This window comes from Lissotriton helveticus, chromosome 7 (assembly GCF_964261635.1).
Source record: "Lissotriton helveticus chromosome 7, aLisHel1.1, whole genome shotgun sequence".
Taxonomy (NCBI): domain Eukaryota; kingdom Metazoa; phylum Chordata; class Amphibia; order Caudata; family Salamandridae; genus Lissotriton; species Lissotriton helveticus.
Genome location: NC_136068.1, coordinates 558,560,840 through 558,578,832, shown reverse-complemented (window position 1 = coordinate 558,578,832; position 17,993 = coordinate 558,560,840). Strand labels below are relative to the sequence as shown.

The 17,993-nt window shown below is 50.8% G+C and overlaps 1 protein-coding gene across 4 annotated transcripts in view; it reads right to left on the bottom strand.

Moving 5' to 3' along the window:
- The window catches only part of LOC144766889 (membrane-spanning 4-domains subfamily A member 4D-like), a 724,286-nt gene that overhangs the window by 238,361 nt on the left and 467,932 nt on the right, over nucleotides 1-17,993 (bottom strand). For 3 of the 4 annotated variants that reach the window (XM_078650596.1, XM_078650599.1, XM_078650597.1), the window contains one exon: nucleotides 5,986-6,042. The exons of the other annotated variant lie outside the window; for it this stretch is intronic. In XM_078650596.1, the coding sequence (XP_078506722.1) occupies nucleotides 5,986-6,042 (57 nt within the window). The remainder of the gene's footprint in view (nucleotides 1-5,985; nucleotides 6,043-17,993) is intronic. 4 annotated transcript variants of the gene reach the window in all.

Sequence of the window (17,993 nt, the reverse complement as noted above, 5' to 3'; positions counted from 1 at the left end):
GGATACGTAAATGAAATTGCTCAAATATTATCCCCCTTTGTCCCGACCTTTATTGGTAGGGGAGCATCCACCACAATTGACTTTATTATATCCCCTAATAGCTTTGGTCGTCAGATTAAAATATCCAAGATCCTTGATGTTGTGTTGAGTGATCACCGACCGTTAACTGTGGAGATCGAGAACCCATTTCGGGATCTAGATAGGGAAGGGCTAATTAGGCAGACAGTCCCAGACGTGATACTCGGGAGACAAAATGGTTACTCACTTAAATGGAGTAAATTGACCCCAGAGAAATGTTTGCATAAATTGGTGAAGGAATGCGCAGAAAGTTTTATGATCTGTCTGGATGAGCACGCAGACAGTAAGTGTATTATTAAACATTTTAATTTTATTGCATCCACTATCAAGGATAGTTTGTGGGTTGAATCAAAGAATCAGGGAAAAAGTAACAGGAGATGGTTCGATTCTGCATGCACAAAGGCACTCTCTGATCTTAAAAATGCCCTACACGGGATTCCTCGTGATCTATTATTGGTTAGAGGGCTAAGGAAAACCTATAATGAGGCATTGAAAAATCGGAAAAACGTAATAAAAAGGGAGGCTTGGGAATCCCTTTGTGAGGCTTCACTTTCTAAAGACCCCTCTGCTTTTTGGAAAGCGGTAAATGCCCCCTTTCTCTATGACAATACAAAAGCTCACATAGAAATAGCGATTGCTGAGGACGAATGGGTCGACCATTTTACTAAACTCTATAGCCGTCCACAAGGGATATATCAACCATTACCTGTTATATCAGGGGAAAAAAGGGCTATGAACCTGAAATTGGTTGTAACCCTGGTAGAAGTCATGGCGAGCCTTAGAACAATCAAGGGCGGAAAGGCGGCAGGCCAGGACAGGATTCCAGCTGACCTGTTTAAACATAATAGCGAGCTTTGGGGGCCCATGTTGGTACACTTTTTTAATGCTGCCCTTGTGAGGGGTCTAAATGCCTCATGGTTTACCTCGGTAATTGTGCCAATATTTAAGAAGGGAGATAGGCAAAACTGCGCATGCTATCGACCCATTTCTCTTCTAGATTCATCCATAAAGATCCTTGGTAGGGTTATTTTAGGGAGACTTCAAATCTGGGCAGAGGATAATGGGATAATCAGTGACCTGCAATATGGTTTTCAGAAGGGAGTAGGAACAGTAGAGCAGGGCCTAAATTTATTTATTATGCATCAAAAATACGTTAGGGCAAAGGGGGAACGCATATATTTTACATTTGTTGACCTTACGTCGGCATTTGATTGTGTCTCCCATAGCAAACTTTTGGCAATATTAGAAAGTTTAGGGCTGGAAGAAACTATTATTTGTTTTCTAAGGGAACTATATTCAGGTGCCACAGCTTCAGTCCATACAGGGCCTAATAACATCTTTTAATAACTTTATGTTGAACCTGGATCTAAAAATTAATTCTACAAAAACGTTCTCCGTGAACTGTGGCACAGGTAGTAACAAACGGAGAAAAATTATGTATATAAATGATAGTCCCTTGGACTCTACCCCTACCTTTCCTTACCTAGGTATCCTGTTTCACGAGACTGGCACATAGGCTAGTGCAGTAAAGGCGAGAACCCTTTTGTTGTCAAAATCAATAATGGCCCTAAAAAATGTTATTAAAAAACTGGGGAAAAAAACGATCAGGGAAATTTTTACAATTTATAATGCCACTTGTTTATCAGTTGTTCTTTACGGATCAGGACTCTGGGGATATGCCAACACTAAAACAATTCAAATAGTGGAAAATATGTTTTTGAGGCACATCTTAGCCGTACCTGAGAGTGTCTCGACTTATATTTGTCACACAGAATTGGCCAGCCACACATTGTAGATACAATTAAAATCCAGCCCATTCTTCTTTGGCACAGGGTTTGGACAACAAATGAGTGCGCACTGAATCGCGCTATTCTAAGGGATGTTCTAAAATTAGAAAATGTGAGAAGGATCAAATGGCTTGATTATGTTAAATGTTTCCTTGCTGAAATTGATTGCCTAAAATATTATGATGACCCACTCACAATGGTTGATATCCCTAGGAAGATATTGAAAAAACAATCGCCTTGCCAATGCAGTCATAGCAGGAACCGTGTTCGAGTGGTTTACAAACTATCTTGCTCACAGGCGTCAGATTGTCAGGTTTGGTGAATTTTCCTCAGAAGAAAAAACTATTAAATCAGGGGTCCCACAGGGCTCCAGTTTAAGCCCTACCCTGTTTAATCTTTACATGGTGCCCCTACTAAAATTTATTTCATCCTTCAACATAAGTACTGTCGCCTACGCAGACGACACTCAGCTTGTTCGGACTCTCGATAAGAATCATTCTAACGCAGAGCAAGTACTTAAAGAGTGTCTGTCAGCAATCTTCAAATGGATGTCTCTCAACCATTTAAAATGTAACTCATCCAAGACTGAGATTATTCCTTTTGGTCCCAATAATTCCTTTTCCCCTCAAGATTGGTGGCCCGATAAAGCAGAACCCCCCCCTAACACTATTAATGCTGCCCGTAACCTTGGCATAAAATTTAACAACTCCCTCACATTCAATCAGCAGGCCAAAGAAGTAGCAGGAACATGCTTCGGCATTATTAGAAGCCTTAGAAAATTCTTTGACTTCCTCCCTCGGAGTGCCAGACGTACGGTAGCTGTAGCCCTTATATCGTCAAGGTTGGACTATTGCAACAGCCTTTATGCAGGACTAAATAAATCTGCCCTGCATAAGCTCCAAATGGTCCAACACGCAGCTGCCAGACTGGTTCTCAGAATGTCTAAGAAATCCTCAGCCTCTACAGCCTTGAACACACTACATTGGCTTCCAATACATAAGCGCATCCTGTTTAAGGTTCTCACCATTACCTACAGAGCCTTTTACCATCATGGCCCACTCTACCTGGGCAAATATTTCAGACATTATCAACCTTCACGTTCTCCTAGGTCCTCCACTGCTAACCTCTTGCACGTTCCCAGGTTCAAAATGTCAACCAGAGGAGTTAAATCCATTGCGGTCATTGGAGCAAAAGCCTGGAACAAGGTACCCATATGGCTGCGTCAATCCACCACGGAACTAAATTTTAGAAAGCTTTTAAAAACCTGGATTTATTCCTTGCCCAACTCTGAATGTATGAGGCTCCTAGGATACGTTGCGTAGCCAGGTAGCCTTTTTACCTCTCTTACCGCCTTTCTGCCTTTAAGGAATCCAAGCGCCAAGATACTCCTTGGAGTGGTAGTTGCGCTATATAAGTGCTGTCTCACATGTATGGAATACCTCGAAGAGAAAAGAGCAAAAGAGGAAGTAAAGAAAAAGACTGTTTGTTTACACCAACTGATATTAACTCGGGACAAACTACAGCCTTATTTAACCTTACACATGACCAATTATGAGAGGTTTGTCCTAACACGTTTTAAGCAAAATATTCTTTCTAGATTTTTGACTTTCCCGGTTATGAACTCTTGGTCCCATGACTTAATTATGTGCCCATGTGACGACTCTTCAGTGCAATCCGATATTCACGTTTTATTTTTCTGTAAATTCTATACACTGCACGCAGGAAATTTATTATCCCAATCCTAAAGGAAATGAATTTAAATCGATGTCCCCAGCGTTTTTAGAATTTCAGAGATTAGACACAGTATTAACTGTTGCAACTGTCTCGGAATTTTTTTAAAAAGTATTTATATTACCGAAATCAATTTGTGTGGATGATTTTTAATTGTTTCTTTAAATGGAAAATTGTTGTTTTTTTTATAAGAAATCTCGTTTAATACTTTACTATGAATTGAACTTTCATGTTGTATACTTTTATGGTTATTGTTGATTAACCGAATAAAGTAAAATTGAATTGAATTGAATACAATGTATTTACTAATAGAACATTAATGTTGGGTGGAATAAAGACGTCATGTGAAAATAAACTAATGGGCGGGAACGTTAAAATTTAATATTCATTTCTAAAGTTTCAATTTGGTATGATGTGGTGACTTCTCATTCTCTTGTCCAATCGAAATTGGGGATCCTTACACTTGCAACATTGGGGGGTGGTACACTGTCCTGAAAATAGTATAACTAGAGCAGGCTTAGATAGAGATTTTGTCCGACTTGTCCGAATAGCTGACCTGTCACTGACCCAACGCACTCAATAGGTGATCGAGAACAGAGGTGTGGGCAAAGCACTCTGTCAGAAGATTTGCTGACCCAATCGGGGTACGGGAAACTGAGGTGCTGGCGAAGCACTTTGTCGGTGAATTCGATAACCCAATCAGGGATCTGGCTGTTAGCTGCAGAGAGGGAGTAGCGCAGGCGTTCCAACTGAACTGCGGGTGGTCCTGCCCTGATCCAAATCGGCTTTATCTCTCCAGATTCTGATCTGCACCTGCTGGCCTACTGGCGACTGTAACTTTTGGGGTTCCTATCCTTTGACTGATCCGTGGCCAGGATTGGTCTTCACATCATTTTAGGTAAATATACTGTGTGGTTGAATGTCATGCTATTTTGCTTCCTTTTCTTTACCCTCCCTCATGACAAATGCTTAATGACTGTCTTATAAAATCTTTGCATATTTTCATTCTGATTGTTCTTTTATTAATTGAGAATTTCCTATTGTTCAATGTTTGGATTATGACAATGTAAGAAGGTTAGATAAAGAGTTAAAACTTTTCTCGAGTTTGTGGTTATTATAGGAGTGCAAATGTTATTTTTATGTCTATTATTCGAACCCCCTTGATCCCTTAGGACTTTAGGCACCGATGACAAGGATTGGTAAGTCAATGGTATAGGTCCTAAATGAAATTTATAAATCACTGATTAGAGTGAAAGTGCACAGGTTACCTGGTTAAACTCACGGTATATTTTTATGGGCCCAGGTGAGTATGATCGAAACTAGTCGGGTGACCTGCGCACTCTATCACTGTTTCCTCTGTATATCTAATTAAGGCAAACCGAAAGTTATGTGCATTTTGACACTTAGTTTTTTTTGTTTCATTATACATATCAGACTCCAAGTACCAGAATACAAAGGATTAAAATAGGACTGTATATTTGAGGCAATATGACAATTTAGGGTTAGGAGGCCAAATGAACCGGAGGAGATTTGAGAACTCATTTTGAGGGGCTTTTGTCAAAAAGTGCCATAAATGTAACTCGGGTGACTGTCAAACATTGTGGCTGCTCTACGCACAGTGCCGGCTTTAGGGCAGTGCGACCAGTGCGGCCGCACAGGGCGCGGAACTCTGGAGGGGGTGCATATTTCAGGGGGAAGCGCTGTGTTTAGCAATAACTTATGATTGGAGAGATGAGGGGCACTTTAGCAAGTGGTAGTGAGAGAATCTGAGGAGGCAGTCATGGGGTGTGGGGGCAGCAATAATGATTGTTGCACCGGACACCACCAGCACTAAAGCCGGCCCTGTCTACACATATGCATTTCTCATTCGTCTGAAAGAGACAACCTTAAAAAATACAGGGCCAGCTGCTCTGACGACAGGCTGTCAGCCTCAGGTTGTTATGTTAAGCTGTTTTCTCTTTGAGCATCCACACATTACCACACAATAGTATACAGTTCTAAATATGTGCACAAAATGTATACAAGGCAATTTACCGGTTGATTGCTCAGTATCAAGATCCTTTTGTTGAGGAACTTGGTGGCATTTTAAGTCTGAAAACACGAGCTTCATTTGAACAAAACATTAAAATTGTGCCTACTGATTTTAAAAGAGAGAGTCCCTAACCAAGTAAGTGACATATTACAGGTAATTTTAAAGAGTAAGCCGATACAGGTGAGTCAGACACAGAGACAATTTATTGTAAGACGGAAAACAAATTAAAGAATGATGCGGTCGTTTGTAAGAGACTCAGAGAAAGTTAGTATTGGACAGAAAGAAGAGAATAAGAGACCTCATAAAAACAGGTCGGAAAAAAATGTCAGCCCAATACTATTTTAAGGATTCTCTTACCAGGCCGATCCGGGGTTTATTGGCAGCTGCAACCGACAAAGACCCGGAAATTATACACTGTTTGGAAAAGGAACGAAAGTGGTTCACAATGTGCAACAAGACGTTACAAAAATTACATTTATTAACAGTGGGTTATGGTTTAACACACATCTTCAAGAAATATCCTAATATTACTTCAAAATAGATCACAATCTCAAGAAAATGGCATTATCCGGTAACTGCAAGGATAGAACCTGGAATCTTGACAAACCTAAGAGTCTTATCATGCACGCCATATTACACCATTTGATAATATGTGGGAAATTAAGTTGGGTTGCCAGCTCGGACGGCAAAAACCTGGCACACGAATTCTGGGGGTCCAAACCAGTCTATATAAAGTATCTATACCTTTAGGGGGACTCAAACTGAGAGGTATTACATCTGCATACAAAATACCATATGGTGGTGAGGGAAAATGACAGGGGGAAGATACATTAGTTTGAGATTGTGTGAGATAAATTTTCAGGGATTTTCTGTGATGGTAATGATTTTTTTTACTCTTTGCCAACCCGTGTCATTCTCTGGGCGCAGGTAAGCAATGCATGTCCCAGCAACTATACTCCTTTTGAATTCTTGTACTGTGTGGGTGTTTTTCACAAGATCATAGGGTCTGGCTGGCAAACGTTTCAAAACCATAATAAAACAAGCATTGGCAAAGCCTCTAGGTCTCGGCAATGCGAATGTCTATTAGCCGTGTTTGGTCCCTTAAGTGATGTTACTCTGACAGTGTTGTGACTTGAATAAGAACATACTTGGGGTAAAACATCAAACATTGAATGGCAAAAAGAAAGTAACAGGGGGAAACAAATCTTAGAGGTAAGGGATTGGTTAAGTGGACCTATTTGAAATACACTGAAAGACACGGATTTGTCTTTTTTAAGGTGCGAAATGACAACAAAGCTTATGAAACAAACATAGAAATATGAGAAACACAGAGGCGAGCGGTATGTGACTCAGGGTGACTTTACTGAACACTGGCCAAAAAGCCAAAAGGTCTCGCCTACGGGAGGTATTGGCTTTCTCAATGTTTGAGCCATGTTGTACAGCAGATGCACTGCTGTTTAACAAGGCTGGAACGTTTACATATTCGATACCTCATGTAGGGAGGACCATTTGGCTTTGCCAGTGTTTCTTTTCCATACTTACTTGCAGCCTGCCTCTGCTCTGTGAGCTGTTTGTTGTCTGGCAGCAGGGCTTTGACCGAGCACTGAATGTCACATAATAAGCTTAATATATGAGATTGTGGAACAGCTTTACATCATACTTCAAACATGACACTTATCTTCTCTGACAAATAGACCCTTCAAAACTTGAGTATACATCCAATTATTGGTTTGCTCCAGTTTTAGACCTGTCCCAGCAGTGCTCAGACATAGGATGGGTGGCTGGATATGACTCCCAGCAGTGTCCAGACATAGGAGGGGGTGTGGATATGACTCCCAGCAGTGCCCAGACATAGGAGGGGGTGTGCACAGGACTCACAGCAGTGCCCAGACATAGGAGGGGTGGCTGGATAGGACTCCCAGCAGTGTCCAGACATAGGAGGGGGGTATGGATATGACTCCCAGCAGTGCCCAGACATAGGAGGGGGTGTCCACAGGACTCCCAGCAGTGCCCAAACATAGGAGGGGGTGTGCACAGGACTCCCAGCAGTGCCCAGACATATGATGGGTGGTTGGATATTACTCCCAGCAGTGCCCAGACATAGGAGGGGAGTGTGGTTATGACTCCCAGCAGTGCCCAGATATAGGATGGGTGGCTGGATATGACTCCCAGCAGTGTCCAGACATGGGAGGGGGGTGTGGATATGACTCCCAGCAGTGCCCAGACATAGGAGGGGAGTGTGGATATGACTCCCAGCAGTGCCCAGATATAGGATGGGTGGCTGGATATGACTCCCAGCAGTGCCCAGACATAGGAGGGGGGTGTGGATATGACTCACAGCAGTGCCCAGAAATAGGAGGGGGTGTGCACAACCTCCCAGCAGTGTCCAGACATAGGAGGGCAGTGTGCACAGGACTCCCAGCAGTGCCCAGACATAGGATGGGTGGCTGGATATGACTCCCAGCAGTGTCCTGACATAGGAGGGGGGTGTGGATATGACTCCCAGCAGTGCCCAGACATAGGAGGGGGTGTGCACAGGACTCCCAGCAGTGCCCAGACATAGGAGGGGGTGTACACAGAACTCCCAGCAGTGCCCATACATAGGATGGGTGGCTGGATATGACTCCCATCAGTGTCCAGACATAGGAGGGGGGTTTGGATATGACTCCCAGCAGTGCCCAGACATAGGAGGGGGTGTGCACAGGACTCCCAGCAGTGCCCAGACATAGGATGGGGTGTGTACAGGACCCCCAGCAGTGCCCAGACATAGGATGGGTGGCTGGATAGGACTCCCAGCAGTGTCCAGACATAGGAGGGGGGTATGGATATGACTCCCAGCAGTGCCCAGACATAGGAGGGGGTGTCCACAGGACTCCCAGCAGTGCCCAGACATAGGATGGGGTGTGTACAGGACCCCCAGCAGTGCCCAGACATATGATGGGTGGTTGGATATTACTCCCAGCAGTGCTCAGACATAGGATGGGAGTGTGGATATGACTCCCAGCAGTGCCCAGATATAGGATGGGTGGCTGGATATGACTCCCAGCAGTGTCCAGACATGGGAGGGGGGTGTGGATATGACTCCCAGCAGTGCACATACATAGGAGGGGGGTGTGGATATGACTCCCAGCAGTGCCCAGACATAGGAGGGAGTGTGCACAGGACTCCCAGCAGTGCCCAGACATAGGAGGGGGGTGTGCACAGGATTCCCAGCAGTGCCAAGACATAGGAGGGCCGTGTGGATATGACTCACAGCAGTGCCCAGAAATAGGAGGGGGGTGCACAAGCTCCCAGCAGTGTCCAGACATAGGAGGGCGGTGTGCACAGGACTCCCAGCAGTGCCCAGACATAGGATGGGTGGCTGGATAGGACTCCCAGCAGTGTCCAGACATAGGAGGGGGGTTTGGATATGACTCCCAGCAGTGCCCAGACATAGGAGGGGGTGTGCACAGGACTCCCAGCAGTGCCCAGACATAGGATGGGGTGTGTACAGGACCCCCAGCAGTGCCCAGACATAGGATGGGTGGCTGGATATGACTCCCAGCAGTGTCCAGATATGGGAGGGGGGTGTGGATATGACTCCCAGCAGTGCCCAGACATAGGAGGGGGTGTGGATATGACTCCCAGCAGTGCCCAGACATAGGATGGGTGGCTGGATATAACTTCCAGCAGTGTCCAGACATAGGAGGGGGATGTAGATATGACTCCCAGCAGTGCTCAGACATAGTAGGGGGGAGTAGACAGGACTCCCAGCAGTGCCCAGACATATAATGGGTGGCTGGATATAACTCCCAGCAGTGTCCAGACATAGGAGGGGGTATGAATATGACTCCCAGCAGTGCCCAGACATAGGAGGGGGTGTGCACAGGACTCCCAGCAGTGCCCAGACATAGGAGGGGGGGCTGGATATGACTGCCAGCAGTGTCCAGACATAGGAGGGGGTATGAATATGACTCCCAGCAGTGCCCAGACATAGGAGGGGGTGTGCACAGGACTCCCAGCAGTGCCCAGACATAGGATGGATGGCTGGATATGACTGCCAGCAGTGTCCAGACATAGGAGGGGGTGTGGATATGACTCCCAGCAGTGCCCAGACATATGAGGGGGTGTACACAGGACTCCCAGCAGTGCCCTGACATAGGAAGGGGTGTGACAGGACGCCCAGCAGTGCCCAGACATAGGAGGGGGTGTGTACAGGACTCCCAGCAGTGTCCAGACATAGGAGGGGGGTATGGATATGACTCCCAGCAGTGCCCAGACATAGGAGGGGGTGTGCACAGGACTCCCAGCAGTGCCCAGACATAGGAGGGGGGGTGGATATGACTCACAGCAGTGCCCAGAAATAGGAGGGGGGTGTGCACAGGGCTCCCAGCAGTGTCCAGACATAGGACGGCGGTGTGCACAGGGCTCCCAGCAGTACCCAGACATAGGAGGGGTGTGTGGACATGACTCCCAGCAGTGCCCTGACATAGGAGGGGGGTATGATTATGACTCCCAGCAGTGCCCAGACATAGGAGGGGGTGTGCACAGGACTCCCAGCAGTGCCCAGACATAGGAGGGGGTGTACACAGAACTCCCAGCAGTGCCCATACATAGGATGGGTGGCTGAATATGACTCCCATCAGTGTTCAGACATAGGAGGGGGGTTTGGATCTGACTCCCAGCAGTGCCCAGACATAGGAGGGGGTGTGCACAGGACTCCCAGCAGTGCCCAGACATAGGAGGGTGTGTGTACAGGACCCCCAGCAGTGCCCAGACATAGGATGGGAGGTTGGATATTACTCCCAGCAGTGCGCAGACATAGGAGGGGGTGTGGATATGACTCCCAGCAGTGCCCAGACATAGGAGGGGGTATGCACAGGACTCGCAGCAGTGCCCGGACATAGGAGGGGGGTGTGTACAGGACCCCTAGCAGTGCCCAGACATATGATGGGTGGCTGGATATGACTCCCAGCAGTGTCCAGACATAGGATGGGTGGCTGGATATAACTCCCAGCAGTGTCCAGACATAGGAGGGGGATGTAGATACGACTCCCAGCAGTGCCCAGACATAGGAGGGGGTATGCACAGGACTCCCAGCAGTGCCCAGACATAGGATGGGTGGCTGGATATGACTCCCAGCAGTGTCCTGACATAGGAGGGGGGTATGAATATGACTCCCAGCAGTGCCCAGACATAGGATGGGTGGCTGGATACGACTCCCAGCAGTGCCCAGACATAGATGGGGTGTGTGCACAGCACTCCCAGCAGTGCCCAGACATAGGATGGGTGACTGGATATGACTCCCAGCAGTGTCCAGACATGGGAGGAGGGTGTGGATATGACTCCCAGCAGTGCCCAGACATAGGAGGGGGGTGTGGATATGACTCCCAGCAGTGCCCAGACATAGGAGGGGGGTGTGGATATGACTCCCAGCAGTGCCCAGACATAGGATGGGTGGCTGGATATAACTCCCAGCAGTGTCCAGACATAGGAGGGGGATGTAGATATGACTCCCAGCAGTGCCCAGACATAGGAGGGGGGAGTACACAGGACTCCCAGCAGTGCCCAGACATAGGATGGGTGGCTGGATATGACTCCCAGCAGTGTCCAGACATAGGAGGGGGTATGAATATGACTCCCAGCAGTGCCCAGACATAGGAGGGGGTGTGCACAGGACTCCCAGCAGTGCCCAGACATAGGAGGGGGTATGCACAGGACTCCCAGCAGTGCCCAGACATAGGATGGGTGGCTGGATATGACTGCCAGCAGTGTCCAGACATAGGAGGGGGTGTGGATATGACTCCCAGCAGTGCCCAGACATTGGAGGGGGTGTGCACAGGACTCCCAGCAGTGCCCAGACATAGGAGGGGGTGTGCACAGGATTCCCAGCAGTGCCCAGACATAGGAGGGGGTGTCCACAGGACTCCCAGCAGTGTCCAGACACAGGAGGGGGTGTGGATATGACTCCCAGCAGTGCCCAGACATTGGAGGGGGTGTGCACAGGACTCCCAGCAGTGCCCAGACATAGGAGGGGGTGTGCACAGTACTCCCAGCAGTGCCCAGACATAGGAGGGGGGTGTGGATATGACTCACAGCAGTGCCCAGAAATAGGAGGGGGGTGTGCACAGGGCTCCCAGCAGTGTCCAGACATACGAGGGCGGTGTGCACAGGACTCCCAGCAGTGTCCAGACACAGGAGGGGGTGTGGATATGACTCCCAGCAGTGCCCAGACATTGGAGGGGGTGTGCACAGGACTCCCAGCAGTGCCCAGACATAGGAGGGGGTGTGCACAGTACTCCCAGCAGTGCCCAGACATAGGAGGGGGGTGTGGATATGACTCACAGCAGTGCCCAGAAATAGGAGGGGGGTGTGCACAGGGCTCCCAGCAGTGTCCAGACATACGAGGGCGGTGTGCACAGAACTCCCAGCAATGCCCAGACATAGGATGGGTGGCTGGATATGACTCCCAGCAGTGTCCTGACATAGGAGGGGGGGGGGTGGATATGACTCCCAGCAGTGCCCAGACATAGGAGGGGGTGTGCACAGGACTCCCAGAAGTGCCCATACATAGGATGGGTGGCGGATATGACTCCCCATCAGTGTCCAGACATAGGAGGGGGGGTTGGATATGACTCCCAGCAGTGCCCAGACATAGGAGGGGGTGTGCACAGGACTCCCAGCAGTGCCCGGACATAGGAGGGTGTGTGTACAGGACCCCCAGCAGTGCCCAGACATATTATGGGTGGCTGGATATGACTCCGAGCAGTGTCAAGACATAGGATGGGTGGCTGGATATAACTCCCAGCAGTGTCCAGACATAGGAGGGGGTATGCACATGACTCCCAGCAGTGCCCAGACATAGGATGGGTGGCTGGATATGACTCCCAGCAGTGTCCTGACATAGGAGGGGGTATGAATAGGACTCCCAGCAGTGCCCAGACATAGGAGGGGGTGTGCACAGGACTCCCAGCAGTGCCCAGACATAGGAGGGGGTATGCACAGGACTCCCAGCAGTGCCCAGACATAGGATGTGTGGCTGGATATGACTCCAAGCAGTGTCCTGACATAGGAGGGGGGTGTGGATATGACTCCCAGCAGTGCCCAGACATAGGAGGGGGTGTGCACAGGACTCCCAGCAGTGCCCTGACATAGGAGGGGGTGTACACAGAACTCCCGGCAGTGCCCATACATAGGATGGGTGGCTGGATATGACTCCCAGCAGAGTCTAGACATAGGAGGGGGTATGAATAGGACTCCCAGCAGTGCCCAGACATAGGAGGGGGTGTGCAAAGGACTCCCAGCAGTGCCCATACATAGGATGGGTGGCTGGATATGACTCCCATCAGTGTCCAGACATAGGAGGGGGGTTTGGATATGACTCCCAGCAGTGCCCAGACATAGGAGGGGGTGTGCACAGGACTCCCAGCAGTGTCCAGACATAGGAGGGGGTGTGTACAGGACCCCCAGCAGTGCCCAGACATAGGATGGGAGGTTGGATATTACTCCCAGCAGTGCCCAGACATAGGAGGGGGTGTGGATATGACTCCCAGCAGTACCCAGACATAGGAGGGGTGTGTGGATATGACTCCCAGCAGTGCCCTGACATAGGAGGGGTGTGTGCACAGGACTCCCAGCAGTGCCCAGACATAGGATGGGTGGTTGGATATTACTCCCAGCAGTGCCCAGACATAGGATGGGTGGCTGGATATGACTCCCAGCAGTGTCCAGATATGGGAGGGGGGTGTGGATAGGACTCCCAGCAGTGCCCAGACATAGGAGGGGGGTGTGGATATGACTCCCAGCAGTGCCCAGACATAGGAGGGGGGAGTACACAGGACTCCCAGCAGTGCCCAGACATAGGATGGGTGGCTGGATATGACTCCCAGCAGTGTCCAGACATAGGAGGGGGCTATGAATATGACTCCCAGCAGTGCCCAGACATAGGAGGGGGTGTGCACAGGACTCCCAGCAGTGTCCAGACATAGGAGGGGGATGTAGATATGACTCCCAGCAGTGCCCAGACATAGGAGTGGGTATGCACAGGACTCCGAGCAGTGCCCAGACATAAGATGGGTGGCTGGATATGACTCCCAGCAGTGTCCTGACATAGGAGGGGGGTATGAATATGACTCCCAGCAGTGCCCAGACATAGGAGGGGGTGTGCACAGGACTCCCAGCAGTGCCCAGACATAGGAGGGGGTATGCACAGGACTCCCAGCAGTGCCCAGACATAGGATGTGTGGCTGGATATGACTCCCAGCAGTGTCCTGACATAGGAGGGGGGCGTGGATATGACTCCCAGCAGTGCCCAGACATAGGAGGGGGTGTGCACAGGACTCCCAGCAGTGCCCAGACATAGGAGGGGGTGTACACAGAACTCCCAGCAGTGCCCATACATAGGATGGGTGGCTGGATATGACTCCCAGCAGTGTCCAGACATAGGAGGGGGTATGAATATGACTCCCAGCAGTGCCCAGACATAGGAGGGGGTGTGCACAGGACTCCCAGCAGTGCCCATACATAGGATGGGTGGCTGGATATGACTCCCATCAGTGTCAAGACATAGGAGGGGGGTTTGGATAGGACTCCCAGCAGTGCCCAGACATAGGAGGGGGTGTGCACAGGACTCCCAGCAGTGCCCAGACATAGGAGGGGTGTTTACAGGACCCCCAGCAGTGCCCAGACAAAGGATGGGAGGTTGGATATTACTCCCAGCAGTGCCCAGACATAGGAGGGGTGTGTGTATATGACTCCCAGCAGTGCCCTGACATAGGAGGGGTGTGTGCACAGGACTCCCAGCAGTGCCCAGACATAGGATGGGTGGTTGGATATTACTCCCAGCAGTGCCCAGACATAGGAGGGGAGTGTGGATATGACTCCCAGCAGTGCCCAGACATAGGATGGGTGGCTGGATATGACTCCCAGCAGTGTCCAGATATGGGAGGGGTGTGTGGATATGACTCCCAGCAGTGCCAAGACATAGGAGGGGGGTGTGGATATGACTCCCAGCAGTGCCCAGACATAGGATGGGTGGCTGGATATAACTCCCAGCAGTGTCCAGACATAGGAGGGGGATGTAGATATGACTCCCAGCAGTGCCCAGACATAGGAGGGGGGGGGGGGAGTACACAGGACTCCCAGCAGTGCCCAGACATAGGATGGGTGGCTGGATATGACTCCCAGCAGTGTCCAGACATAGGAGGGGGGTATGAATATGACTCCCAGCAGTGCCCAGACATAGGAGGGGGTGAGCACAGGACTCCCAGCAGTGCCCAGACATAGGAGGGGGTATGCACAGGACTCCCAGCAGTGCCCAGACATAGGATGGATGGCTGGATATGACTGCCAGCAGTGCCCAGACATAGGAGGGGGTGTGGATATGACTCCCAGCAGTGCCCTGACATAGGAAGGGGTGTGACAGGACGCCCAGCAGTGCCCAGACATAGGAGGGGGTGTGTACAGGACTCCCAGCAGTGTCCAGACATAGGAGGGGGGTATGGATATGACTCCCAGCAGTGCCCAGACATAGGAGGGGGTGTGCACAGGACTCCCAGCAGTGCCCAGACATAGGAGGGGGGGTGGATATGACTCACAGCAGTGCCCAGAAATAGGAGGGGGGTGTGCACAGGGCTCCCAGCAGTGTCCAGACATAGGACGGCGGTGTGCACAGGGCTCCCAGCAGTACCCAGACATAGGAGGGGTGTGTGGATATGACTCCCAGCAGTGCCCTGACATAGGAGGGGGGTATGATTATGACTCCCAGCAGTGCCCAGACATAGGAGGGGGTGTGCACAGGACTCCCAGCAGTGCCCAGACATAGGAGGGGGTGTACACAGAACTCCCAGCAGTGCCCATACATAGGATGGGTGGCTGAATATGACTCCCATCAGTGTCCAGACATAGGAGGGGGGTTTGGATATGACTCCCAGCAGTGCCCAGACATAGGAGGGGGTGTGCACAGGACTCCCAGCAGTGCCCAGACATAGGAGGGTGTGTGTACAGGACCCCCAGCAGTGCCCAGACATAGGATGGGAGGTTGGATATTACTCCCAGCAGTGCCCAGACATAGGAGGGGGTGTGGATATGACTCCCAGCAGTGCCCAGACATAGGAGGGGGTATGCACAGGACTCGCAGCAGTGCCCAGACATAGGAGGGGGTGTGTACAGGACCCCTAGCAGTGCCCAGACATATGATGGGTGGCTGGATATGACTCCCAGCAGTGTCCAGACATAGGATGGGTGGCTGGATATAACTCCCAGCAGTGTCCAGACATAGGAGGGGGATGTAGATACGACTCCCAGCAGTGCCCAGACATAGGAGGGGGTATGCACAGGACTCCCAGCAGTGCCCAGACATAGGATGGGTGGCTGGATATGACTCCCAGCAGTGTCCTGACAAAGGAGGGGGGTATGAATATGACTCCCAGCAGTGCCCAGACATAGGATGGGTGGCTGGATACGACTCCCAGCAGTGCCCAGACATAGATGGGGTGTGTGCACAGCACTCCCAGCAGTGCCCAGACATAGGATGGGTGACTGGATATGACTCCCAGCAGTGTCCAGACATGGGAGGAGGGTGTGGATATGACTCCCAGCAGTGCCCAGACATAGGAGGGGGGTGTGGATATGACTCCCAGCAGTGCCCAGACATAGGAGGGGGTGTGCACAGGACTCCCAGCAGTGTCCAGACATAGGAGGGGGGTGTGGATATGACTCCCAGCAGTGCCCAGACATTGGACGGGGGGTGCACAGGACTCCCAGCAGTGCCCAGACATAGGAGGGGGTGTGCACAGGACTCCCAGCAGTGCCCAGACATAGGAGGGGGGTGTGGATATGACTCACAGCAGTGCCCAGAAATAGGAGGGGGGGGTGCACAGGGCTCCTAGCAGTGTCCAGACATACGAGGGTGGTGTGCACAGGACTCCCAGCAGTGCCCAGACATAGGATGGGTGGCTGGATAGGACTCCCAGCAGTGTCCTGACATAGGAGGGGGGTGTGGATATGACTCCCAGCAGTGCCCAGACATAGGAGGGGGTGTACTCAGAACTCCCAGCAGTGCCCATACATAGGATGGGTGGCTGGATATGACTCCCATCAGTGTCCAGACATAGGAGGGGGGTTTGGATATGACTCCCAGCAGTGTCCTGACATAGGAGGGGGGTGTGGATATGACTCCCAGCAGTGCCCAGACATAGGAGGGGGTGTACTCAGAACTCCCAGCAGTGCCCATACATAGGATGGGTGGCTGGATATGACTCCCAGCAGTGCCCAGACATAGGAGGGGGTATGCACAGGACTCCCAGCAGTGCCCAGACATAGGATGTGTGGCTGGATATGACTCCCAGCAGTGTCCTGACATAGGAGGGGGGCGTGGATATGACTCCCAGCAGTGCCCAGACATAGGAGGGGGTGTGCACAGGACTCCCAGCAGTGCCCAGACATAGGAGGGGGTGTACACAGAACTCCCAGCAGTGCCCATACATAGGATGGGTGGCTGGATATGACTCCCAGCAGTGTCCAGACATAGGAGGGGGTATGAATATGACTCCCAGCAGTGCCCAGACATAGGAGGGGGTGTGCACAGGACTCCCAGCAGTGCCCATACATAGGATGGGTGGCTGGATATGACTCCCATCAGTGTCAAGACATAGGAGGGGGGTTTGGATAGGACTCCCAGCAGTGCCCAGACATAGGAGGGGGTGTGCACAGGACTCCCAGCAGTGCCCAGACATAGGAGGGGTGTTTACAGGACCCCCAGCAGTGCCCAGACAAAGGATGGGAGGTTGGATATTACTCCCAGCAGTGCCCAGACATAGGAGGGGTGTGTGTATATGACTCCCAGCAGTGCCCTGACATAGGAGGGGTGTGTGCACAGGACTCCCAGCAGTGCCCAGACATAGGATGGGTGGTTGGATATTACTCCCAGCAGTGCCCAGACATAGGAGGGGAGTGTGGATATGACTCCCAGCAGTGCCCAGACATAGGATGGGTGGCTGGATATGACTCCCAGCAGTGTCCAGATATGGGAGGGGTGTGTGGATATGACTCCCAGCAGTGCCAAGACATAGGAGGGGGGTGTGGATATGACTCCCAGCAGTGCCCAGACATAGGATGGGTGGCTGGATATAACTCCCAGCAGTGTCCAGACATAGGAGGGGGATGTAGATATGACTCCCAGCAGTGCCCAGACATAGGAGGGGGGGGGGGGGAGTACACAGGACTCCCAGCAGTGCCCAGACATAGGATGGGTGGCTGGATATGACTCCCAGCAGTGTCCAGACATAGGAGGGGGGTATGAATATGACTCCCAGCAGTGCCCAGACATAGGAGGGGGTGAGCACAGGACTCCCAGCAGTGCCCAGACATAGGAGGGGGTATGCACA